General features: G+C 47.2%; 8 protein-coding genes across 8 annotated transcripts; 3 read left to right on the plus strand and 5 right to left on the minus strand.

The window, feature by feature from the left end:
* Positions 1-597: 597 nt before the first annotated feature.
* On the minus strand, positions 598-2,309 carry AGABI2DRAFT_175815 (hypothetical protein; the record flags this gene model as incomplete). The annotated part of the gene is made up of 7 exons (XM_006454067.1): positions 598-838; positions 895-1,059; positions 1,117-1,290; positions 1,340-1,687; positions 1,741-1,813; positions 1,865-1,911; positions 1,983-2,309. 7 exons carry the CDS (start codon positions 2,307-2,309, stop codon positions 638-640), a joined length of 1,335 nt encoding a protein of 444 aa, XP_006454130.1. The 3' UTR covers positions 598-637.
* A 488-nt stretch (positions 2,310-2,797) lies between these two features.
* Positions 2,798-5,906, minus strand: AGABI2DRAFT_147499 (hypothetical protein; the record flags this gene model as incomplete). Its single annotated transcript, XM_006454068.1, has 18 exons — positions 2,798-2,977; positions 3,106-3,128; positions 3,181-3,267; positions 3,327-3,410; positions 3,465-3,499; positions 3,548-3,799; positions 3,852-3,877; positions 3,930-4,064; positions 4,120-4,246; positions 4,357-4,408; positions 4,459-4,751; positions 4,798-4,816; positions 4,871-4,991; positions 5,041-5,162; positions 5,215-5,267; positions 5,320-5,409; positions 5,469-5,672; positions 5,731-5,906. The coding sequence occupies 18 exons, from the start codon at positions 5,904-5,906 to the stop codon at positions 2,798-2,800; spliced, it is 2,079 nt and encodes a 692-aa protein (XP_006454131.1).
* A 129-nt stretch (positions 5,907-6,035) lies between these two features.
* On the minus strand, positions 6,036-7,909 carry AGABI2DRAFT_182128 (hypothetical protein). Its single transcript, XM_006454069.1, has 8 exons — positions 7,698-7,909; positions 7,554-7,648; positions 7,402-7,497; positions 7,273-7,350; positions 7,003-7,100; positions 6,715-6,951; positions 6,277-6,660; positions 6,036-6,225 (listed from the first exon to the last, which is right to left on the minus strand). Exons 1-8 carry the CDS (start codon positions 7,895-7,897, stop codon positions 6,094-6,096), a joined length of 1,320 nt encoding a protein of 439 aa, XP_006454132.1. The 5' UTR covers positions 7,898-7,909; the 3' UTR covers positions 6,036-6,093.
* A 56-nt stretch (positions 7,910-7,965) lies between these two features.
* Positions 7,966-10,285, plus strand: AGABI2DRAFT_189440 (hypothetical protein). The gene is made up of 9 exons (XM_006454070.1): positions 7,966-8,199; positions 8,267-8,775; positions 8,823-9,232; positions 9,301-9,468; positions 9,522-9,604; positions 9,656-9,742; positions 9,793-9,854; positions 9,907-10,038; positions 10,089-10,285. Exons 1-3 carry the CDS (start codon positions 8,001-8,003, stop codon positions 9,183-9,185), a joined length of 1,071 nt encoding a protein of 356 aa, XP_006454133.1. The 5' UTR covers positions 7,966-8,000; the 3' UTR covers positions 9,186-9,232; positions 9,301-9,468; positions 9,522-9,604; positions 9,656-9,742; positions 9,793-9,854; positions 9,907-10,038; positions 10,089-10,285.
* A 162-nt stretch (positions 10,286-10,447) lies between these two features.
* AGABI2DRAFT_60928 (hypothetical protein) lies at positions 10,448-11,032 on the plus strand (the record flags this gene model as incomplete). The annotated part of the gene is made up of 3 exons (XM_006454071.1): positions 10,448-10,567; positions 10,694-10,795; positions 10,844-11,032. Coding segments are annotated over 3 exons (411 nt in total), but the record flags the coding sequence as incomplete, so codon positions are not given.
* A 30-nt stretch (positions 11,033-11,062) lies between these two features.
* Positions 11,063-15,413, minus strand: AGABI2DRAFT_182132 (hypothetical protein). Its single transcript, XM_006454072.1, has 17 exons — positions 15,218-15,413; positions 15,036-15,161; positions 14,817-14,983; positions 14,621-14,766; positions 14,498-14,565; positions 14,423-14,445; positions 14,296-14,373; positions 13,546-14,236; positions 13,301-13,479; positions 12,793-13,246; positions 12,548-12,745; positions 12,127-12,495; positions 11,968-12,073; positions 11,665-11,915; positions 11,458-11,614; positions 11,339-11,408; positions 11,063-11,286 (listed from the first exon to the last, which is right to left on the minus strand). Exons 1-17 carry the CDS (start codon positions 15,372-15,374, stop codon positions 11,236-11,238), a joined length of 3,291 nt encoding a protein of 1,096 aa, XP_006454135.1. The 5' UTR covers positions 15,375-15,413; the 3' UTR covers positions 11,063-11,235.
* A 137-nt stretch (positions 15,414-15,550) lies between these two features.
* On the minus strand, positions 15,551-20,367 carry AGABI2DRAFT_113895 (hypothetical protein; the record flags this gene model as incomplete). The annotated part of the gene is made up of 6 exons (XM_006454073.1): positions 15,551-16,364; positions 16,414-16,683; positions 16,733-19,156; positions 19,203-20,092; positions 20,146-20,237; positions 20,292-20,367. 6 exons carry the CDS (start codon positions 20,365-20,367, stop codon positions 15,551-15,553), a joined length of 4,566 nt encoding a protein of 1,521 aa, XP_006454136.1.
* Positions 20,368-20,992: 625 nt separating this feature from the next.
* On the plus strand, positions 20,993-23,172 carry AGABI2DRAFT_189443 (hypothetical protein). The gene is made up of 9 exons (XM_006454074.1): positions 20,993-21,046; positions 21,105-21,278; positions 21,332-21,626; positions 21,681-21,799; positions 21,855-21,993; positions 22,045-22,281; positions 22,340-22,530; positions 22,590-22,946; positions 22,997-23,172. The coding sequence occupies exons 2-9, from the start codon at positions 21,162-21,164 to the stop codon at positions 23,048-23,050; spliced, it is 1,509 nt and encodes a 502-aa protein (XP_006454137.1). The 5' UTR covers positions 20,993-21,046; positions 21,105-21,161; the 3' UTR covers positions 23,051-23,172.
* The last annotated feature ends 160 nt before the right edge of the window (positions 23,173-23,332 follow it).

The following is a 23,332-nucleotide window of genomic DNA, read 5'->3' on the forward strand; positions in this document are numbered from 1 at the left end:
ATGATCAGGGCATCAGGCGCATGCGGACTGTCAAAAGTATCTCTGACTAGCTGTTCGACATCCCGACAGTCCTGTCCCTTCTCGGTTAATATGTAGATATCGTTGAAGTACTGGAGTCCGTACGGGACACCACAATTCACCGTGGACTGGTGAAGAGTAAAAAATTAATATTTTCTCGGGCACATCCAAAAGCGCGTGAGGGCCTATGGAACCAGCGTCGGCGATGTTTAGCATATTGTTGCAAGTTGCACTGCGGAGAGATGATCACCGAGCTGGGCTATCCTGTGGAGCTATAGGCTGACAAATTGATTGGCTATTTGGAAAGTCATGATGCAACAACAACTACATGTCAGGTTTATGACAATGTCAACAAGGCGTGCTCAATCTCCTGGCCGTCTGATGAGCCTGCCTTCTGGTTGCTACGATCAGATACTACTTTAACGAGTGCGGTACACAAAAATAAGTAGGAAACCTGGCACGAAGAGTAAGGCAAGGCTAGTATGCGCCAAATGTGAATGAATGCAGGTCAAATTTAGGAGGACTCAAGTGGTCGCCTATCAACAATAGCCCCTTCCCCGACGAATCGTAAATTCACTGGAGGACATGAAAAATGACGTAGCTCATATTCAAAGCACTATTAGACAGTACGTTTAGCGCGAGACCCATATCTGCGGTAGGAGCCAGAAGAGCCGCCAGAGTTCGTCGAAGCATGAGAGCCGGAACCGTACTGTGAACCACCATAAGAACTGCCGGAGCCAGCGCTTGCTGTAGCCGAAGGCTGAGCATAAATATTCCCGTAGTTGCTATTTCCAGGAACGAGCCCCCACATGGACTTGCACTGAGGATCCACAGTTAATTTCGGGTTAAGGCAGAAACAAAAGTCTGACAGCGTACCTGGCCAAGGCAGTCAGAGAGTCCAGTCTCTGTTACGCTTTGAGCCTCCTTGGCTGTAGCCGTGGCCGTGGAGGTAGCGGTCGCAGTAGAAACGTAGGTCACGGTTTGCAAAGACGTTTGATTGTCGGTGACCGTTGAAGTGAGCGTTTCAACGACAGTCTGAGTCTGTCATGTGAGGTGAGTGAATGAATACGGAATTATGAGATTATGTTTCGAGCGTACATTATCCTTGGTCTGAGTTGAGACCCAGGTCTTGACATAAGTGGTGGGCTCAACCACAGTGCTTACTGCAGTGACAGTCATGAAGTCTGTCATAGTCTGTGTCTTGGTAGCCGTCTGAAGGTAAGTGACCTTGTCAGTCACAACCGAAGTTGCCGTTTCAACCATGGTCTTCGTCTATAAACCCATGAGACGTAATATTCTAGATACTTGCATCGCTCTTCACCTTATCTATGACTTTGGTGACATCGTAGGTCTTAATGTAGGTAGTTGGCTGGATAACGGTGCTGACGTCGGTCATTGTAACAGTGGCGGTGTCAGTCTGCCTGACAGTCTGCGTTGCAGTGTCGGTCTTGGTATCTGTGCTAGTGTAGGTCTTTGTCTGAATCTTGCTCTCCGTTGTTGTTAGGGTGTGATCGATATTTTTGGTCCTGTCGATGACTTCGGTGGAGACCCAAACGCGTGTTGTTGGCACGGTTTCCACGGAGGTGTATATTTGAGTTACAACCATGGTATCAGTCTCGACTTTCGTAGCAGTTTCATACTTTGTAACTGTAGAGGCGACTGTTTGGGTCTGACATTCACAATTTTAGTCGAGGTGATAATAAGAGCTGGTGGAATATATACCTGAGTAACATAATTGGTGACCGTGACTGTCTGGCCACCGTAGTTGTTGCTGCAGTAGTCATAGTTCGACCCTCTGTGATAGATGTGAGGAGTATTTGAGATGATATTCAAGGGACGCACTCACTGATTGACAATAATTGTCGCGTAACAGCCCTGGGATTGAGACTGGTACTATAATTAGGTTGTCGTCAATGTTGCGGCCAAAAATAGACACATCAGATTACTGGACGGTCAAAACTCACCCATGAAAAGGGTACACATGATCCATCAGCTTGCTTCTGGTAACCGTAGCCGCACTGCAGCTGCTTGTAGCCTCCGCTAGTCATATTGTTGTAGGGCATGTATTGGTAGAAGTCCTGTCCGGCTGCCGGTGGTACTGTGTACTGAGCTGCGGCTCCACTGTTAGGCTGTGCTGGTGCGGAAGAGGCTGCCGTAGTAGAGGTGGTCGGAGTCGCAGCGGGTTGAGCAGGAGAGGAAGCACCAGTCGTAGCCGGGACCGAAGAAAGTCCATTTACGATTTGAGCAGCAGCTGCGCTGGCGAGGAAGAGACCATTGAAAATTGACTTCATGATTTAAAAGGAAAGTGGATTATAAGACGAAAACGAAAATGGAGACTTTAAAAAGCGGTCTACGCTTGTGCAAGTTCTGTCTATCCTGGAAGTAAACCAGCGTTCTAATACGTATGGTGAACCTCGGAAGACACATGCTTGAAATTGACTCACTACAAAAAAAAGAAGAAAAAAACCCAAAAAAAGTGATAAGAAGGTGAACAAGAACGAAAAGCGAATGGTGAAGGAAAGAAGTACCACGGAGGAAGAGGTATTTGAACATCCGAGATTGATCGGTGTTCGCTCCAGTATCAGCATTTATGCCATCAATCATTTCAGTTGGTAAGTGTAAAATGATCGGTGAGTGATGAATCGATGAGTTCTGGTCTCGTCGCTAGGGACGTCGTATGCTTGCTCTTGTCCAATTGGATCGTCATTTTCTCAGCCTTCACAACAGCCCCATCTAGTAAATCTATTCAAGTGCACATGCCGCGTACATCTAACTAGGATCAGGAAAGCTTTGGATGAGACAATGACAAGGGCGCGCCCGTAGTACCGGCACGTCTGCCAAAATCACCATGAACATCGAGCAAGATCTTGAGTGCATTTCTTGCCCGGACTTTAGCCAGCTCATCAGCACGAGTCGTGAGTGCAGTGTTAACTTTAGGAGGAGCTTCTTGCCAAGGATACTAATGCTGTGTCAGCGCATCTTTCATCAACGGTTCACGTCAACTTACGGGGAACTAAAAATGTCAGGGAGCCCCGTATAAATGAGTTTTCATGATGGTGTCAAGAGGAATAAATAAAGCCGACGCACCGCAGACTTGAGTGTTTCATAACCTACAAATCGGTGAGTTTCCCATCTGCAGTACGTGGAAATGGATAGACCTACCTAACAGTGTGAATCCAAATTGGGGGCTGCTTCGAATCACGCGGGCAGGACCGCCTTTAAATAAAGCACGGAAACCTTCCTCCCGATCTGCATGCGCGTCAACAATTGTTTCTTTGTGTATCTGCTTATTTAAAAAAGGAACATACAGATCTTCACGAAAGCGTCACGAAGGCCCTTGTAGTGAGTTTGGCCTTTGCGAACTTCCACCTGGAGGCGAGTTTTCACGACATCTGGAGCAATTAATTACAACTTGAACTTGAGGATAGTCAGAAGATTGAACCTACCGGCCGGAGTCGTAAGGTACGCAGCTGGCATTCCACTACCAAATTCGTTAAACCAAAAGTCTTGTTGAATTTTAAAAACGTACGCTATCGCTGCTGCTGACAACGTCTCGAGAAAAGATAGTCGTTTTCCATTGTAGCCCTCTTGAAATACATCTGCTTTGAGATGCGCATATGCAGGGAAATATATGGCAGAGAAGGGTATATCACGAAGCAAACATGCAGAAGCGCCCCTGTATAGGCCAAATATACCCAATTGTCGGATGATATGAACCGCACCCTTGGGCTTCATACCCTCCACTTTGGCGGCCTCACCCTGAACCTGGAGCCGAATTTTTCTACGAACCAATATTAAGCTTACAGTTTGGATCGCCAAACTGATAAACCTACACAATCTCTAATGGGTTGGTAAAAATCTACCGAGGCTGGCTTCAGCACCAGAAATTGGAAAGCATTGAGGATACGTACGACTTGACATCCTCCTGCCATGCCACCAGCAAGGAGTTCCCACCTAAGCTGAATCCGACCGGTCTCCATATCCATCATTCGAGAACGGACAAGGTCATTGACAGTCAACTTAATCGCTTTTTCAGGAGCAACACCCTACGTATTCCGGTTATCACTAGGATACTGAAGTGAGACGTGAGACGCGACAAACGATAAGCTGAGGTCCAAGACCTCTATAGAAGCCGAGGAAACCTTCGTTGTGGAAGATCTTTTTGGCGCAATCTATGCTGTTCTTGTACAATACTTGACCCACTACTGACGAACGTTGATTTTGCATGCTATCAAGGCAAACACTCAATTTGTAACAGCCAGAGAGCAATGTTCAACATACCGAGTCTTAACTAAAGAAAACGGATCAGAAGGCTGTAGAAATCAAGCCCTCATAAACTCACCCATGTCGATAGGATAGACTATAGTTGCACCAAAGGCACCGGCAAATCCTGGAAAGGCCTAAATATCGAGCAGGATTGGCAGCAATGACTCCACATACCGCCTTGAATAAAGTTGTAGGACGAGTGCATGACTGAGTTGAATATAGACTTGGTGGACTTAGCGGCTTGTTCGGGTTCTACATAGGGTGCTTTCCATCTTGGATCTAAGAGCTGAGCAAAATCAACGAGGGCTAATCGCTGGTTAGGAAGTCCACGGCCCGCGAAATGGAAAATTATAGAGGCTTCCATAGGAGTAAATAAAGAATAACGGGAAGTGGAAGAAGAGTGATTAAGGAAATCAGATTGGTCGATGCGGCCATCCTTGCTTTTTGCTGTGGCTTCACGGATGATTCTGAGGAACATCAGCATATACCACCGCATTCAAGGATTTATTATACCTCTCTATCATGTCCATCTCTACGTCAAGCAATCAGCATGACCATAACCGGAAAGATTTGAAATGAAACACACCTCTGACGACATTATGAAAGGCAATGACCTCTGAATACGATATGCGTTGCCCTAATGTTAAAGTGCATAATGTTGGCAATCTGTCTATAACAGCGTCTGATAGTTTATGTCCAGCAATTTCCTATATGAATTTTAGGTAGACGTAAATTAATTTAAAGTTTACGGCGTACTAAAATGATATGTTTGAATTGTTCTGGGGTGATATAACCGTCCTGGTCCTTATCGAGGTATCGAAATGCTTGGCGAAGTCGTTCGCCTTGCAGGCCCTTCATTAACTGAGTAAACTCATTATCTAAACTTGGGTAAGGGCAATGTCTTTTCTGTCCACGATTATTTTGACGAACAGCCTAGTACATGTGTCCCGTTTTTCTTCCCGAGGTATAATTTGACCCAGTCGCTAAAAAAAAATCAGAAAACAATGGTGCAGACCCAGGAACAACGCGACGTACCAATCAAAGTCAAAAGGAATGGCATCTGGTCCAACATTTGCAGAAAAGACAGTCTTGAACTCGTCAAAGCTGATGTAACCAGAATGGTCCCTGATTTTACCGAGAACCAAGGTCAGAGCAAGAGCAATGACCAAGGGGTCGATACTCACACGTCAAAGTATTGGAACGCGATCCAATGGTCAGCGTCAGGCCTTTTCAACAGCGTCTCGAACACTGTGAAGTCTTCCCAGGAGACGAGGCCACGCCGCGACGTGTCTGCTACACGGAAAAGAATGGAAAACTGAGCACGGTCGATTTTGGTGAGATCGCCTTTTGGAGCAATAGCGTTGACAAAGCTCTCAGGATCTAGAAACCTAAAAAGGGGCTTTGTGAGAAAAGAATAAGTGTGACCAGGTGATATTGAGAACTCACTTTTCACCATTGACAAGTTTGGCATTTGCCTCGAATGTTCTTCTCCAACGTTTGAGTTCGTTCTCAGGAACTGCCACGGCAGTGCGGACGGTCTTGAGAGCTGACGAGAGAACCGAACTTTTGGATTCGGGGGTATCGCAGTGAACAGTTTGGAGGACTGGAAAGCCTGGAGCCATAGTTGGAGATGATGGGGCTAGCCGAGGGGATGTACGGGATAGAGTAAGGGCACAGAGTACTTATGGGCGTGGCGTTGTCGGCGTGAATTTTTCGGCCTCAGGGTAGTCCTGAGCTTAATTGCCTAATTTGGCATGCCGAAGATAGATGCCCGTACACCGCCACTGGATGGATCGAGTCGTAAAAATACTATCTACCAATCCCCACTGCACGCGGTAGTCGGAAGCTAATACAATACATCTCCTTATTCGGCGCCACCGAGCGTACCAGGTGAAAGGTTACATCCTCCTCCAGCGGAGCACCCAATTGCTCTTCTACTCGCTGTGGACAATGCCGTCAGACTTTGAAAGAAGGAGCGAATGACAGCCGTACCTTCCGGATGTCAACCTCTGCCTTCTCCGGATCCATTTCCCTGGTAAAACAGTGGCAATGAATCATAGGCATAACCTCGTAGGTATCCAGCAGGTTGTCGTCCTCGTCAGGTTTCAGCATGCCACGAAATGCATTCAGGAATAAAATTGCGGTATCTGGTAAATTCATTATGAAGTGGCAGATGCGTTTGCGGCTCTTGGCAACGGGATTAGGTGCTGCATCGGCTATGTGCTGGAGTCGAGCTCTACGTCTCTCTTTCTCTCGTCGAGTTCTACTCAATGCTGGTCCATTAAACGGAGGGAGTGGGTCATCATGAAGCTGTTTTGCGATGGTTTGTATGAATTCCCGCCCATCCTCACAGAAAGTGCGCACTCTGTCAGCTACCTGCAAATGGAGTTAGGGGTAGATTATGATGAAGAAACTAGAGTGGGGACAAACTCCGTTATCAGCAACGTTTTTCTCAAGGTATTTATGACTTGCGGGATTCAGGTCATTGGCAAGGACAGCACATCCTTTTCGTGCAGAGGGTATCGCAAAGGGACCGACGCCTGCAAATACATCGGCTACTACATCATCAGGTTCAAACATTCGAACCAGTCGCTCATGCTCCGTATGGAGCCTTGAATTCCAATACACTTGAGAGAAATCGAATGTGAACCGACAATCAGATTCGTGCTAGGAGATCATCGGCGAGAGCCACAAGCAATTGAAGGAGTAATAACTCACATGTTCCACGATATAATCAGGATCCCCAGCAATAAGTTCCATTTCGAATACACGAAATTGAGCGTGTATAGAATCCAATTTATTGACAACCGTTCTGACTTTTTTGTTTTTCTATCGATTATCAAATTAAAATAACTTAGCGAAACATTTAGTAAAAAGTTAGAATTAGTTGGCCAATCAGATACTTGTATGGCAAATATTCCTCCAAGAGATTGACGTGCGCTAACGACATTGGTTACGACTGCTCGCCAGGCATGAGGCATAATTCACCTATATGACCAGTCATGGCGAAACCACTAGGGGCACCTTCTCGAAGTTGGCCGGGCAGGATAGTTTGCAAAATATCATCTGAGATCAGTCATTAATTATCTGGCTGAAAAGAAATGTTGATCGACGGACCAGTGGACCAGTAGTCATAGTCCAACTTGATCTCATGATTGACGAGGCCCTGAGTTTCCTTCCCAAGATATTCTTGTGCCACAGGAGGTAGTTCAGCTTGCTTACAAAGGATCAGTACTGTAAGTAGGTTGCATTAGAATTTTGAGGCCCACAATATTTCACCGTCCGTAGTAGCACCAAGCGAGACCCGTTGGGATTCTCCGGATCGGAAACGACGCTCCGTATCTTGGGTAAGTCCATAAGGGCTCTGCAAATAAATGAGGAGGTGCAACATAATACCTGTGCTCAGTACACACCCCTTGAGCTCGCGCGCTTTTAGGAGCTGGCCGGTTTTGTTCGGTGGCACGCGTGCTGATAAGACGGTCAACGTTTTGTGGAAAGCAGACTTGTCCAGTCTGTCTTTAGGCCCTTGGTAAGATGGAGGTGATGCATCTAGAAAGACGCGAGAAGACATTGAACGAAAAAGCGAAGCTGTGAAACGGAACTTGCGGAGCATCGAATTTCTCGCTGGGGTTACGGAAATAAATATACAACACGAACCAATCAGGGACCGCGCTCGTTTGCGCCAACACAAGCGGAGCCAATCGTCACGACTGTCAATGGCTGACCTACCATCGGACGATGTACTAAGGCACGTCGTTGATGTCCATTGCCATCCAAGCGACGCACCCCAGATCTCGCCCGAGGCGATGGATCAGCTGCAGATCACCGTCTGCGCTATGGCGAGCCGTGAATCAGACCAGCCTCTAGTACGCAACTTGGCGACCAGTCATCCATCAAAAGTAATACCCTGTTTCGGTGTGTTCTGCTTCATCGTCCTGCCAGCCTAGGAACCAATGACAGTGTCCGCGCCTATGTACCACAGGTTATCACCCATGGTTCTCTCATTTCATCACAACAGATCCTACAATATCAAAGGAAGAACATTATAATCGCCTGTTTCTAGACCATTCGAGCGAACCCACTTCAGAGCAACGAGATGCTTTGAATGTTCTGCTAGGTCTGTTGCCGACTCCACGATTGCTAGTCCATATACTGGACGAGCTCCGCCAAAATCTCGCAGCGTTCCCACATGCTATGCTCGGAGAAGTCGGATTAGATCGCTCGTTCCACGTTCCCTATAATTTCGATGCATCACCTCGCAGACTCACTCCTTTCACCGTTCCCCTTGACCACCAGTTGGTGATACTTGAAGCACAACTGGACATCGCCATAGAACTCGGTCGCAATGCCAGCATCCACAGTGTCAAATCACAACAAGCTACCATTGATCTCTTGAGTCGACTGCACAAGAAGCACGGTGACTCGTTCTACCGCATTAGTATCGACATGCACAGTTGTGGCTTTAGTCCAGAAACATGGAAATCTATCGAGGTAATATCGATCATAATTTTGATGCCAGGGGCTCATCGATCAGCTAGACCAAATACACTAACGTCTTTCTCTCGCTCTCCATGGTCATTAACCAGAGACATTCGAGGTTTAAAGCACTTATTGATGCCTGTGCAGACGACCGGATCTTGGTCGAGTCGGATTATAACGATATAAATATGAGCACGTCACAAACTTGGAAAATGTTGACAATCGTCGCTGAAGTCAAGAAATGGTCGATCGAAACAGCCTGGCCTAGCTCCCTGGATGACAGAAAATGTGGTGCTGTGCGGCACTTCGAACGAAATTGGGAGAGGTTTTGCCGTGGGGATCACACGCCTTCAGGTAGTCGGCGATCAGCTAAACGCAGACGAAATGACAACCCAAATTCAAGTGCCTCCTCTCCGTCATGAGTGATGTGAATTAGAACAAAGGATAAACATAAAGTACTGTGATAATGGTTAGTCTGAATATAACGAAAACCTTGCAATTACTCACGCATGCTTGAATATAAACCAAAATGCCTAGAAATGGAAAATGACCGAAGGCAGTAGTCATGAGTTAAGACCGGTCAATTCCATACATACGAAAGAATGATGATCGTGCAAATTCCAATCAAGAGCCCCAAAATGATAGAATCTCGACGTCGTCTGGATTTAATCATGCCGACAAGGTTGTTGATTCCTGGCATTTTATCTACAAACCATGCTTCAGAAATTTCAGGTGTGAGTCTTAACATATATGCTCACTGATGACTCCCACCATCCGAGCATTCACGCTGGAAATGCTTGTTCTCTGACGTGAGAATTCGGAACGTGTTTCGTATGCTTGACTTAGCGGATATAAGTACCACGATGGAAAATAAAATTACAGAACGACGCACGCTAAAATATCGTCTGTCATCCTGTGTGAATTGTCTATCCTTCCTCTTTCTGCCAGCAACGACTCTCCTGCAGATGATTTGTAGGCACTAGGCAATTCGTCAAATCACAGCTTTGAAAAGAAAGGATTTTGGCGCACTCGATATCGTTTCGTACTCCGCTCAGTAGACTGGCTTTATCGAGGGCAGCGTGAATATTTGTCTGGAAGTATAAGTTGTTATATGAAGGATATGAAGGTAAGTCAAGCTCGCGCCTTTGTTCGATTAAGTTCTCGCGAGTTATCCTGGAATAATTCCCGGTGCCGTTGGATGGTTCGAAGCATTGAGGCTGATAGTATATCAGGATTACTGGCTAATGTCGAAAGCTGTTCGTTGATTTCTTCCAGCTATTTGGTTGCGTTAACGACCACCCAATCATGCGAGTATAGGTTCGTACCTTTAACAAGAGGTCGTCCAATTCTTGCTCCAAGTCCTTCCAACGGTTGCTTGAACCTGAAGCTTCAACATCCTGTTCCGGTTGTGCAAGAGTAGCTGCAAGTTGAGCGTATGTGGTAAGTTTCGAGTCAAAAAGATTTTCGAGTGTTCGACACTGCCTGTGTAGTCTGTCGTACGTCGTCATATGGTAGATGAAGTTGGCCAGCTACTTCCACGCAATGCGACCCTATACTGTGATTAAAGTCACGCTCCTCGTTCCCACGACCTGAGATCTTCCCGCTCGATCTACAGCATCGATGACGCATGCATATCTGAATCATCTGGCGCTGTATAAAACGAGTGTGTCTGCGACATTTGGTGGTACCATTCACTTCAATAATGTCGAAAAACGCATCTGGTCTTAAAGCGGAGGAATCCAAAAACCTCAAAGAGCGCTCCACCAAACCACATGAAGAGAGCGTTATAGCGGCGCTGAAAGAAGTGAGCTCTTAGAGCGTCCTTATATGCATGTTGATGACCGAGTTCCAGATGTATACTTGCTCGCCGAACGAAGTTTGTCACTTTTTTCTTCAACTCCTACGTTGCTTTCATCTATATTTTCACCAGGATACATTTAGTGTCTATGCCAGTGATGCAGTTTTCCACGACCCAATAGGAATTGCCACTGGGCCGAAAACCATTCAGGCTCAGTTCATCGCCTTGGCCAAAGTATGTTCAGCGTTTAAAGGGGGGGCTGTCGATTCTAATCGCTCTTAGCTATTTCCTCGAGCAGACATACCGAAATTCAGAGTATTGGAGAACCCGCAAGCAGTTCCTCATAACGTTGTATTGATCGATCAGGACGTATCATACTACCGTAACCCTGAATCTACCCCCACCAAGGTCAGGCGTACTCGTCCAATTTCTGAAAACAGGCGGAGCTCATCGGGTTTTCCAGACGCTTAACTCTCTTGTTACGATAACCCTTAACGGTGACAATAAGATTCAGAATCACGTAGAAGAGTGGAATCATCAAAAGAATACCTCAAGTGAGGACGGCTTTCTGGGAATGTTGAATGAGGCACGAAAGAAATTTACCGCCAATCTGACTGAAAAGCTGGTTGGAGCAAAGTAATGAATTACATGTCTTCGTTATGTTGTATGGAATCTCAAAATTTGAACCAAGACTTTGCGGTATTCTTTGCTGCTAGCATTTTGGCCTGGAATTGTAGTGGTCAGAATAATAAGAACGCCTAAATATCTGAACCTCACATGTGCAACCATATCCTTACTACTCTGTTCTAGCGACCTGAAATTCTCCTCAAGTTCCCCCAACATTTGCCTAGAAAATATATCAGACAGGGCTTAGCCGTAGGCCAGTGAACACTCACCCTCGTTCCTCAAGAGCGGATGTCAGTCGATTATATATAGTAGACTGTGTTGCAGTTGCAGTAGATATAATAGAGCTTGGTTCGGAAGCGGTTTCCTCTTTCTTGGGTACTATATCGCGTGTGCGTTTGACTGGCTGTGGTCTGTCAGGTCCACCCACTAAAAGGTTATCAACACCGTGATCTCAACTCTAGTACAAAGATACCTACGTAGCTCGTCAACTTGCAAGCCCGACATTGATTGCTTGGAATTAAACCAAGAGAGGTAAGATGAGGGGCCCATGGGAACCGGTTGAGGCTGCGTGGGCACTGGGTTTTTTGTAGTAACAAGGTCAAGAAGTGGTAGCTCGTCTATGCGACGAAAATTGAATAATGTGCCATATATCGCTGACCGCACCGACCCAGAAGAAGGATCAGATTCCAAGCTGATGAAATCCCCATTTTCATCTATGCTGATCGATCTAATAGACAAAGTCATTGGTATTAACCGGGCGGAGGAAACTGGAGGCTTGCCTTAATGGCGTAGGGAGGGCTGAAATGGTAAGTATGTGCTCCAAACGAGGCAACGAAGAGATATGTAAGGCACTCTTGTCGGTATAGGCGACAAAAGCAATCGAACCTGCCACGATCGTCAGGATTTCGGGTCACTTGTTGAATATAACATGGACTCACCTAGCCTCTCAACGATTTGCACGCCAATCACCTTCCCATATTTAGAATGCCAATCCGCCTTCCCCACTCGTTCACCCGTGATGTTGGAAAAACTCCGCACAGATTTCACACCAGCCGTAATTAAAACCACAGGTTCACTTTCCCCGCCGCTAAAATGTATGATGTCCGCAAAACGCCCTTTGTCTGCTTTACAAATCGATCCACTTTTGCTGTTGACAACGAATATTCCTCCGCGCAAAGGATCTGCTATCAACTTATTCACAGTTATAGGGTCCTCGACAGCGAATCCCGCGCGGGAATGGGAGACTGTGTAAACGTCCATGTCTCCAGAAAGTTGCAAAGCAAGCAAGCGTATGCATGCTTTTGGGTCTGTTTATGCGTGTAACTCAAACCCGAATGGGAATTCAAATGGATCACTAGCCTTTATCCGTCCTGCTAATAACCCAAGTGAGAGATGCAACACCGGATGTCATGGTATTAATCTCCGGGATATGCGAGAAGCTAAGTCTCGACGATCGTCTAGATCCCTTTCCAGATTTTGTGGATCTATACAGCACGCCTGGTCCTCGCATGTCAACAATAAGGAGTGAACCACCGCTGAACGACGCGGCAACAAAACCTTACAAAAGAGTCGATAAGTGGTCGCCTAAGTCAAGAATTCCTTACCAATTTCCGAGATAGCAACAGTTTCAACTGCACCTCGCTCCGGTGCGATAAGCGCAAAGTATGGAACAAAACTCTTCCAAGGTTCTACTGAGATGTGAGTTAAAGACTTTAACTCGTTATCCTGAAATCCGCTAGTTCCTCGTGCTGTCTGAGATGGTTTAGAGCGGTAAACAAAGAGCTCTCCAGTGCTCAGGACAATTGCACACTCCATTGATCCCACAGCAAGCTGAGTGGCAGTAATAGCTTTCACTTGTCGGTGCCCTTCATGAGGATATTGCTCAGAATCTATGAGGCTCAAGACGGGTCGGAGGTCAATCTCGAGTTCATCAAGGGCGTCAGGGAAATCATGCTCCAGTGATGCTCCCTCAGCTTCTTGAAGAAGCTGATCGCTAAAATTATAGAAGTGAACAGTCAACTCTCGGGTGGCAAAGATAGCAATGCGATACGGTTGATACTGATTGGAAAATAAGGTGAGGGAAAGACATTCATGTCATGAAGAAAAACCTACCTTGCGTTTGGCTTCGCTGAAAGGTTCCATCTGTGCTATACCGCCCGACAATCCGATTCTAGGTTTTTTGGTACTTGTATGGTTATCCTTGACATATATTGGGTAAAATTCCTTTGGAAGAACGTGCATTTGATAGGTATCCGCGGCAAATCCTGCCCCACAGAGACCGTACGGCAAACCTGCAGATTGAGGAGAGTTTGCGATCGAAAGTGATTGCAACACATTATCCAGGTCATCCAAGTCACTTTTGTCTGTCTGCGCCTCTTTTGCTTGCGTCAGCTGTTGTCCTTGGATAAAGAAAACCGGGGGAGGAAACTCTCTTGAAATCAACGCTCGCTCATCGTTTACCGTCTCTACCAGCATCAAAATGGTATGTGCATCGTAACTATAGTTAAAGTGAGGGCTATTGCGGGGGACGAGATAGAAATCCTGCACAGGGGTATCCGTGGAATAGACATAAGAATGTTTCTCTATTAGAGATTGTCGAATGGCGTCGACCATGAAAGGATGAAGCTGACTCTGCGTTGTCGCGGAAGTAGAATCTGAAGGTGGATCGTTGGGATTAAAGGCCGGGAACCACAATGTGGTTAATCCGGGCTCATTACCTCGGCTAAAGCCGCCCAATATCGTCAAGGCTGTCTCACCCCCACGAGAATCTTTCGAGTTCGAAAAGCCGCTCCAGGTAATTTTATATATTGGCTCTCGGCGGTTTGAGCCGTGCCCGGGTGGTTTGGCCTCACTGAGGCGAGTGTCAAGCATACCAGTATCGACCAAGTTCACGTCCAGGTCCTCCAAAGTTCGGACAAGAATTGGCTGGTCCGCATTTTCAACTGCCCAGAAAGCAAAAGCTCCATCAACGTGACCAGTGACGAAGAAATGACCGGCTGGATGTATAGCTATGCTTGTTATCGATGGTCGACGAGCCGTTAGAATGTCCTGACACCGTTCTTGGACTCAGATGACCATATCAGTTAATTATAAATTGAGTGCTCTACCTGGGAGAGATAGCCTGCGCCACCAGGAGCTCCTGGGGGATATATAAGTTCATATGTGTGAACACTGTTGCGTTCTTTCTAAGTACACAGTGTTAGCGATTCAACACATTTTCTAGACATCATTTACCAGGTCCAACAAGACGACACCGGCTGGGAACGACTTAAATAGCGGTTCAAAACAGTACGAGTAGTTCATCCTCACCTTCATAGGCAATGAATAAGAAGGCCAAGTCGCGAGGGTGGGGTAAGATTTCCACAACTTGAGATCTCCTAACCCAGAGTCGGTTTCAATAGATACTAGGTGAAGGATTTAATCAACACTAACGGGTTGTCGAAGGGTACCGGGGATAATCCTGTCTGCAACCTTTGTTCTTCATAAAGCCGCCACTTGTTATGAATGGTGTAAGGCGATTTCCGCATACAAGCAACGTCGTAGGTCCTCAGATCGCCGTTGCCCATCGCAAGAAATATCTGGCTTGGTCAGTTATCACCTGGTCAATTAGATAGATTTATATACCGACATGATCATGAGACGGAGAAAGTATCATGAACCTAAGGAGTTTGTGGTTAAGCTCAGTATAGTATACGAAAAGCCGGTCGCACGTTACTGGATCCCAACGAACAGTAGCAAGGCGTTTAGGGTTTCCCAATGGCGAGAGATCCCATACGTGCATGAAGTTGCAGCCATCTGCGGCCAGGAAGAGTTAGCGCAGAACATTCATAACCCAGTGTTCCCTCACCGAGGCACACTAGTTTTTCAGTGGAAGACGCGAATTGGAGGAAGCGGACATGGTCATTTTCGGGAAGTTGGAGCTTAGACTCTACACTAGGTCCACCATGAATGTAGATGATGCCTCCAGTCGTGCCTTACATTTAAGTCATTAGATGGATATTTCGAATGACGAGTCTAGATAAGGACCACCTATGGCGAGGAGACCAAGAAGGGGATCGATAGCAACTGAAGAAATGTCCTGCGGGAATTCAAATTCCCTCAAGACCCCGATCTTCCAATCAGTCGTATCCCGCACATCAGAGGACAAGTCGGCGTATTCTGGCGCATCGTCGTGCTTGAGGAACATGAGGTGTTCGTGCAAGTTATTCGTCGCCGTGTGATTCGGACTTGGCAGGGCTTTCGATCAAACGTTCAGTGCTAGCGACATTATGCTCTAATGCCGGAATAAATTACAGATTGTGTATAAGTTGTATATTATACAGTGCAAAATATACGATGTACTAGATGCATGGTAACAGCCAATTATCGAGTGCTATGACTATGTGCCTCAGGCATGGACGTGAATACCTGTCGGGATACAGGCCTGACTACGCTCTGCGGTGCCGCTCCGCGTATCTTACCCAACCAACTGCGTTTCGATTGCTGAGCGGAATCGAAAGGCACGCTATTCCGTGGGCTATTTGTCACGTCTTGAATCAGCGGAGTTGAGAGAATGGTAGCAGATTGGCGTTTTGGTGAGGCAAGAGCTTTATTACGTATCGGCGTGAAGCCAGGTTGTAGGTTATTGAACGTTCTCCGTACACGGGGAGTAGTGCTGTCGTTTTCTCTGCTGGGGTTTTCTCTGCTGGGAAGACTATCTATGGTAAACCCTTGCGGAGGAATGCTATTGCTTGCCTCGAACTCATCCGGTGCGCGCCTTTTGACGCCCACGATCGAGGCTGGCGGCTTCTCAGTTTGTCCCTGCTTCTGCAGCTGTTCCGGTGTACGGAGCTTGAAGACGGGAGTAGGGCCTACAGGAGTTTTCGGTCGTAAAGAAGCCGAACTGGAAGGTGCACGGGTCACATGTGGCTTTGAAGCTGACTCCGTCTTTTCGGCAGGCATTGACGAGGCAGTTGTATTCGTGGGCTGATGCAGGGATCGGCGGGTTGGTTGAGTCTGTATTTCGGCTACCTTGCTTGGTACTGAAGAAGTTTTCGCAGGTACTGGCGCCGCCCGGGCAGCGAGTCTAGAGTCTGCAGCTGCAGCCTTCGCAGCAGTAAGTTTGGTCTGGAGATTCTGCACCCTTCGTGCCAAAGCCTCCACTTTAGTCGAGAGCTTCTTGTTTTCCTTCAACATCCTGGAAATTAATCAGCTCATCGCTGAGATGGGTTCTGAAATACGCCTACTCAAGTGCACGATCATCGTTTTCTTCGATCTCGGCGCATTTGGCTCTGAGTAATTCTTCCATCTCATTATTCCTCTCCTCCAAATTTGTGAGTGCCTCGTCTAGATCATGACGTCCCGTGAGCTGATCCTGAAGCTTACTGAGCTCGCGCTTGAATTGAGCGGCCTGGAGGTTGAGGTTTATTTCCGCCGTTTTGGCGGTCGTTTCTGCACGGGAGAGCTCGCCTTGAGTATCTTTAAGCTTCGCCTTAAGCTTCTCTAGGGCATGCTCGCTGGTAAAACCATGAGTCCCGTAGCAGGTGACGCGACGAAAATACTCACCTATCCCGGATCTGCCGTTGAAGAGAATCAGTATAAGACAATGACTTCTGCATTTGGGTTTCTAAGCTTGTGATATCCTGGCGTAAATCATCTTTCTCCTTCTCATTTCTAGCCAATGCATCTTCGCCAAGCTGAATAGCCTTCTGAAGTTTGGGAATATTCCCCTGGGCCGCGGAGAGATTCGAGTGGGCAGTCTCCAGATCTTCCATCAGTGACACATGTTTATCATTGCTTTCTTGGAATCGCTGTTTTTCTTGATCGAGTTCTTGCGATAAGATCTGTATTTCCCGGGTCTGATCCTCGGCAGTACGCATCAAATCATCGACCTGGGATTGTAACTCGGCTTTTTGGGTATTTAGCTGCTGAAGATGCGCATCAGCCTGGGATTTCATACACTGAACTAACTCCTCTCGTTCTTCCTGAAAGCGGTGGATTTCTTTGGACAGTCTTTCATTCGCAACGGTAAGATCACGCCGTGACGCTTCATCATCCACTCTCTCCGCCGAGGAAGACTCAAATTTACCGCGTAGAACAACAGCTTCTTGTTGGGCCATCTCTTTCTCCATCCGGAGGTTCTCTTGTAACGAAGATAATTGCACAATTTCCTCGCTGAGGTCCTGCACTCGACTTTCTAATTCGTCGACTTTACGTTGCGCAACCCCCAGTGCATCCACATGTCGGCCCTCCGAAAATGCTCTGTCCGTACGTTCCTGTTCTAAAGTCGTCACTACCTCTGACAACTCCTTTCGAAGACACTCAGTCTCTTGTACGAGATCGGAAATCGCGTTTTCCCGCTCCTGCTGAGCTTCCTGCGTTTCGACTGCCGAATGCAAGGATTGTTTCGAAACAGTGTAGTCCTCAGGTGCAACGGGAGAGTTGACCCTTCCAGGAGCATCGGACTCAGTCAGCACAGACGAAGATACGGAAAATATGGTCGATGATGTGGGTCGAGATGTGTCGCCCTCCAATTGCCGGCCAAGGCTTTCTTGCTCTTTAACGCGCTCGTTTGCGAGCGCAAGGTTGCAGAGAAGACGATCTTTCTCAACAATGGATTTCTGAGCCCAAATGGCAATTTTGTTACATTGCAATTGAGATATGGCAAATGCAATCGCCATCTGTCGTAAGTCGTGAGTCGCCGAAGCTTGATCATCGGCGATATTCTTGCTAATGGACTGCGACTCTCGATATTCAGTTTCAAGCTTCGCGATGTGAGCTCGTGATTCCTGATGGTGTACCCTTGTTTGGAGAAGCAGACAAATCATGGCGTTGAGTGCCCGTTCGCTCCGACCAAGTTTGTATTCAAACGTTTCCAAGTCTTCTTCCAGTGCCTCAATTCGCACCAACGCCTCATCTCTAGCGTCCCTTGCATCGGCACAATCTTCTAGCATCGCTTCCTTCTCTGTCTCAAGGGTTTCTATTTCCATCGTCATCTCTGCCATCCGCTCTTCTGACAATCTTAGGTTAGTTTCGAGGCGATGGATATCATGCTGGTGGATTCCGACTTGCTCAGTACGCCGCATGACCCGACCCTCGAGCTCCGCTATTTGCTTGCGGAGTGTCTGTGTGACTTCGCTTGAGGTCATGGTCGAGAGTTGATGGAATTGAAGGTCGCTGTAGCGGCTTTCTGAGTCAGCTAGCTCCTCGTTGGCGATCTCAATGTCGCTCGACAAATTTTGGACCTGCAGCGCTAACGAGTCACGTTCGGATTCGACGACCTCGAGAGACCTCGATACTTGATCGAGATGCATTTCAACCTCTTCTAATTTGTCCTGCAGAGCCTTTTGTCTAGTTTTCATCATATCTTCTTCTGTATCCCTAGCTTCCAATTGTGAAATGAGATCATCTCGCTCGCTTGTTATTGCTTCGAGATCGTGAATCATGACTTCCTGCCTGCACTCTGAATCCTGGACCTTTTCCTCCAATTTCTTGAATCGACGAGCCATAACATCCATTTCTTCCTGAAGCGCAGAACATCTTTCCGCCTCCGTCTCTGCGTGATTTGTTGGAGACCCTTCGCACTTCATGCTTTCCGAAAGCAGCTGTTCGCATTGTTCCTGTCCGTTCTGTGAATGGCGGGGAAGGGTGGTATCCGTCGCTACTGAATGCGCCATAGAGTGTTTACACTCGTGGGGAGGTTGCGAAACAGACGACACGGACGAATATTGCGTTCCGGGCTGGTTATGAATATGGACTTCCGCCAGACGTTTCTCGAATGCCTCGGTAGAAAATTTGAATTCCATCTCCAAAAATTGCAGGTCTCGGCGCAAGTTGTCACGCTCCCCTCTCAGCCGCTCGATTGTATTAAGGAGTTTCTCGACGTTGTTCACGTCTGCTTCATTAATAGACTGGACCGGTTCAGCACCCGTCTCATTGATCGGTGCCTGAACTTCATTTGATCTATGGAATGCAGACATCAGAGATTTCCTAGCACAAATGAGGCTTATAAAAGTATATGATAGAAAAGACATACCGTTCCAGCCTTAGACTGTCAATTTCTTCTTGTTTTTCTTGAACGTCATCCTTCAGCTTCTGGAGCATGTCCTGCATATCATCCAATTCGGTAAGCACATCGTCCCGTTCTTGAAGTATGTCAGCATTTCGCGATTCGAGGTTTGTCACCTTGTCGACTTCAGCTTTCAATCGTCGCTCGACATTCCGGAGCTTCTCTTTCCAACCTCTTACATCGTCAGACTTCGCGAGCGTCGCCTCAAGTGCGCTTATCCTGGCTTCGTCCTCGTCAATCCTTTGTAACAGTTCCTCCTCTCTATCACAGCCTCCCTGTTGGCTCTTATAATGTTTCAGCTCCTCCTCCTTCTCCTGCAGAAGCGTCTGCATTTCATAGACCTCAGCCTTTATCCTTGTTTCTTTTGCCTGCGCCTCATTTTCCAGTCGCAGTACTTGATCTTGCGCATTAGATAGCTTCGTCCGAAGACCGATCGACTCTGCCTCCTTCTCGGACAGTTTTTCCCGAAGCAATCCTGTATCTTTTTCCAACGCAATAATTTTGAGGTCATTGAACTGAGCAGATGATGACCTAGTCGGGGCGCGACGGTTGCTGACGGCAAGAGTGGATTCGAGCTGTCGATTTTGGGACTCGAGCTCACGGACCCGCGAGTCAAGTATAGATTTCTCGTGTTCCAACGTTTTGACGCGATCATTGTGGTCATTAGAGGTTTCAGAAAGACGCTCCAGCGAAGCTTCTAGATCTCGTATCTCTCTGTCCTTGTCCTTGAGTTTGGAATTTGCATTGCTGAGAGAGGCCTCTATGTTGCGTGAAGAATTCCTTTCGTTTCGTAAGTCTTCTTTGCATTGAGTCAAATCTTCCTGTAAGCAAAGCACATGATTGTCCCTCTGAACCAGCTATGAAAGTGATTAAGAATGCAATTACTGGTAAGAGTACGGAATACACGAACCTTCTGAAGTACCTCATTTAATGAGGCCTGGAGTTCTTCCAATTCTTGGGCTTTCTTATTAAGCTGGGCCTGTTGAGCCGCAATTTGTCCCTCTGAACGTTTGCAAGGTTATGCCGGGGCTGTAAAATTGAGACGAGAACACTCACCTTTACTGGCAAGTTTGTCCTTGAAACTCTGGGTTTCTTGAGAAACATCGTCGGCTCCAATCTTCCATAGCGACATGGAAGGCTCGAAATTGTAGACTCAGAAAGACGACGTAATGGTGGGTTTAGTTATCCAACCAGGGAACCCCCTGAGTCTAGAACAGCAACTGCCAAGTCGCGTCACACCGCGCGAAGCGTCACGTGCCCATGTTGGGTCTGGTCTCAGGTCTCGTGATTCCGCAGGAAATTTCAAAATTCACACCGGCTATTCATTCCATGTCTTTCTGATCTTTCCTTTTCTGAATTAGGTAGCCCGAAGTGATCCATGACGTGTGTATGTTGTTCCAGCGTACTTACCTAGCGCTCGTCCACCGGCAGAATACAAAACAGAGTGACGCGGGTGGGATAAAGTAGGCGGTGACGTCATGCCCTTGGAGTTGCAGAATTCGACAAAAGGACGAAGTTTTTGATACCCAAATTGCAAACATGGAAGGCGGTAAGGAGAGCTATTACGGGAAAAAGTCAACTGCCGAAGTGTATTCGATCCACCGGTGTGGCCGTTTTCCTTCTAGATCGATATTGTATTGGAGTCTCGCTGACAGCAAAGCGCGTGTTTTCAGAAAGCGCACGGGGATTGGCTCCGAAGGGCCGCTATCTCTTGTTTGCAAGATGAATTTGTATCCTGCAAGAATTCTGCTATAAAGCCGCCATATTCCCATCATTTTCATCTCTATCACTGATCACTCCCCTCAGCCTAGGTGCCCTATAATAGCCCCTTTCTTCCTCCCGTAAACTGACGCACCTTCTCCTCTGCAGCCAGTCTGACTCGACCTTCCACCTATACTTATACTTATACTATAGCTGTCGCAAACAATGTCCAATACCGAAGCTTCGCAAGCGGGTGGCGCTCCCTCCCGGGTTACCCTCCACCTTGGCCATCTGCCCAAGAAGACAGATATCAAGGCTCCCTGGCCCCGAACCCCCACCAGGGTCAGCCTATATTCTTTCCATCCCGTTCTTCAATTTTCCAACTCCCTCTGCAGGTCGATCCCAACAACCCCCCTTGGCCCGCTTATCGTGGCTATCATGAGTACTCGTTTGCTCATGCAACTATGCAATCAAGGCTGCCCACCATCTTAGGAAAGGCCATTGAGGATGCTATCCGTACACTCAACGACCAGGCTGAGGAGGAACGAGTCGTCGATCTCTCAGAAAGCATCGAACGCATGGGTGGGCTTATGACAGACCTTAGCGGAAACGCTAAGTTGCGGCCCATCATTGACGATAGCGAGGCGGATGTTGCTCTTTGGAACAAAGAAATTGCAAAGTACTTCCAAGGTAGTTGATTTTCGACCCTTAACCTGATGTTCTCTGAATCCGCTTTCTCTGCAGGAAAGGACTTTATGAATGCGCCTTGGCTGTTCGCGGAGGCGTACAAGTACCGTCGTCTTCACGAATGCTTCAGTGTCAGCAAATTCTGGAAAGACTATGACGTATTTTATCGGCAAAAAGTACTCGAATCAGACATTCATTTCTTTCTCTTTCGTTGCTGATCAATGAGCCAAGTGCGATACCTTTTCCCGTTCAGCCGATGCTGTTTTCGAATTGTCCATGCGTTTCGCTGAACCATTCAAAATTGCGGAGGGCTTATCAAACCAGGAGGAACTGGAGGCGGAGCGCCTCATGTTTCTTGAACTTACACAAGGTAGCTTGAGTTCAAGTGCACCATTCGATAAACTGACTTTTGTGCCTTGAGTTTGCCTATGGGGAAATTCAACGGATCTCTCACTCCTCATCAACATGTCAGAGGAGCAGATCAAAGCACTGCAGTCGACTGGTGGAGACCATTTAGCGGCGACAGAAAAGAATATTCTCGGTAACGACCTTGGCCGCTTATGGGAAACCGTGAAGGAACTTCGGCAAAAGACAGGTGGGCGTATCGACTTCGTCCTCGACAATGCAGGGTTTGAGTTGTATTGTGATATGGTATATGGCATGTACACGAGTCATTCAATCTCTGGCTGCTGAACATTAATCATACCGTATCATAGCCGATTTCCTACTGCAGAGCGGCTTGGCAAACCAGATCCACTTCCATGGGAAACGGTTCGCTTGGTTTGTCTCCGACGTGACCAGAAAGGACTGGAACTGGCTGTTGAACACTATGGTCTATGGGCAATTGTTCCCAAAGGCAAGTGAAGAGGAATTGGAATCCCTGCGTCGCTTGGGAAGGCGGTGGAAGGTACGCTTGAACTTTCACGTGAATTGTCGCGGAACACTGAATATGATTCTTGTATTCAGCAATACGAGAAAGAAGGGAAATGGGTGTATGAACAGCATCCTTTCTGGTGCACCGGTTATACCTACTGGGATTTGCACTCCGAAGCCCCTGATTTGTTTTTCCATTTATCAAAGTCAGATCTCGTCATCTTCAAGGGAGATCTCAACCATCGCAAATTGACATATGACTGTGCGGCACCCGCAAGTACACCTTTTGATGTTGCTATTGGACCCATGGCGAGTGCAGCTGGCGCTCCCAGAATTGCCAGTCTGCGGACTATCAAGAGCGATGTTGTTGTAGGGTTGGGTTCCGAAGGAGATGACGTAGCAGAGAAACTCGATGAGACGGAACCCGGTTGGAAAATAAGTGGCAAATACGTATGTATATATTTGTTTTACTTGGTGTGAATGCTGACACCATGTTACAGGCTGTGGTGCTGTTATCCGATGGCCGTCCAGGGGAAAAAGTCCGGTTCGCGTAAGCGGATCGTGTGTCTTTGTTGCATCGTAGAATTTCAGTCACGCTGTCTGAAGACAGGGAACAATATATGTAGATAGATCTGATTATATCCGTGTGAGAGCCTTGTTCGTGTGCCTGAATATGCTCCACCACCTCTTGTCAGAAAGGCTTATTCTCTCTTTAAAGAACGGAAGAATGTCGCTGTGTGCTATGTGAAGCCTTGTGCCGCCTTGCTCCACCAGCGTAGCTTCTATATCACCGGTGTTCCCATTTAGGGTGGCACGGCTGACTCATAAAATACATC

This window comes from Agaricus bisporus (genome assembly GCF_000300575.1).
Source record: "Agaricus bisporus var. bisporus H97 unplaced genomic scaffold AGABI2scaffold_1, whole genome shotgun sequence".
NCBI classification, from domain to species: Eukaryota; Fungi; Basidiomycota; class Agaricomycetes; order Agaricales; family Agaricaceae; genus Agaricus; species Agaricus bisporus.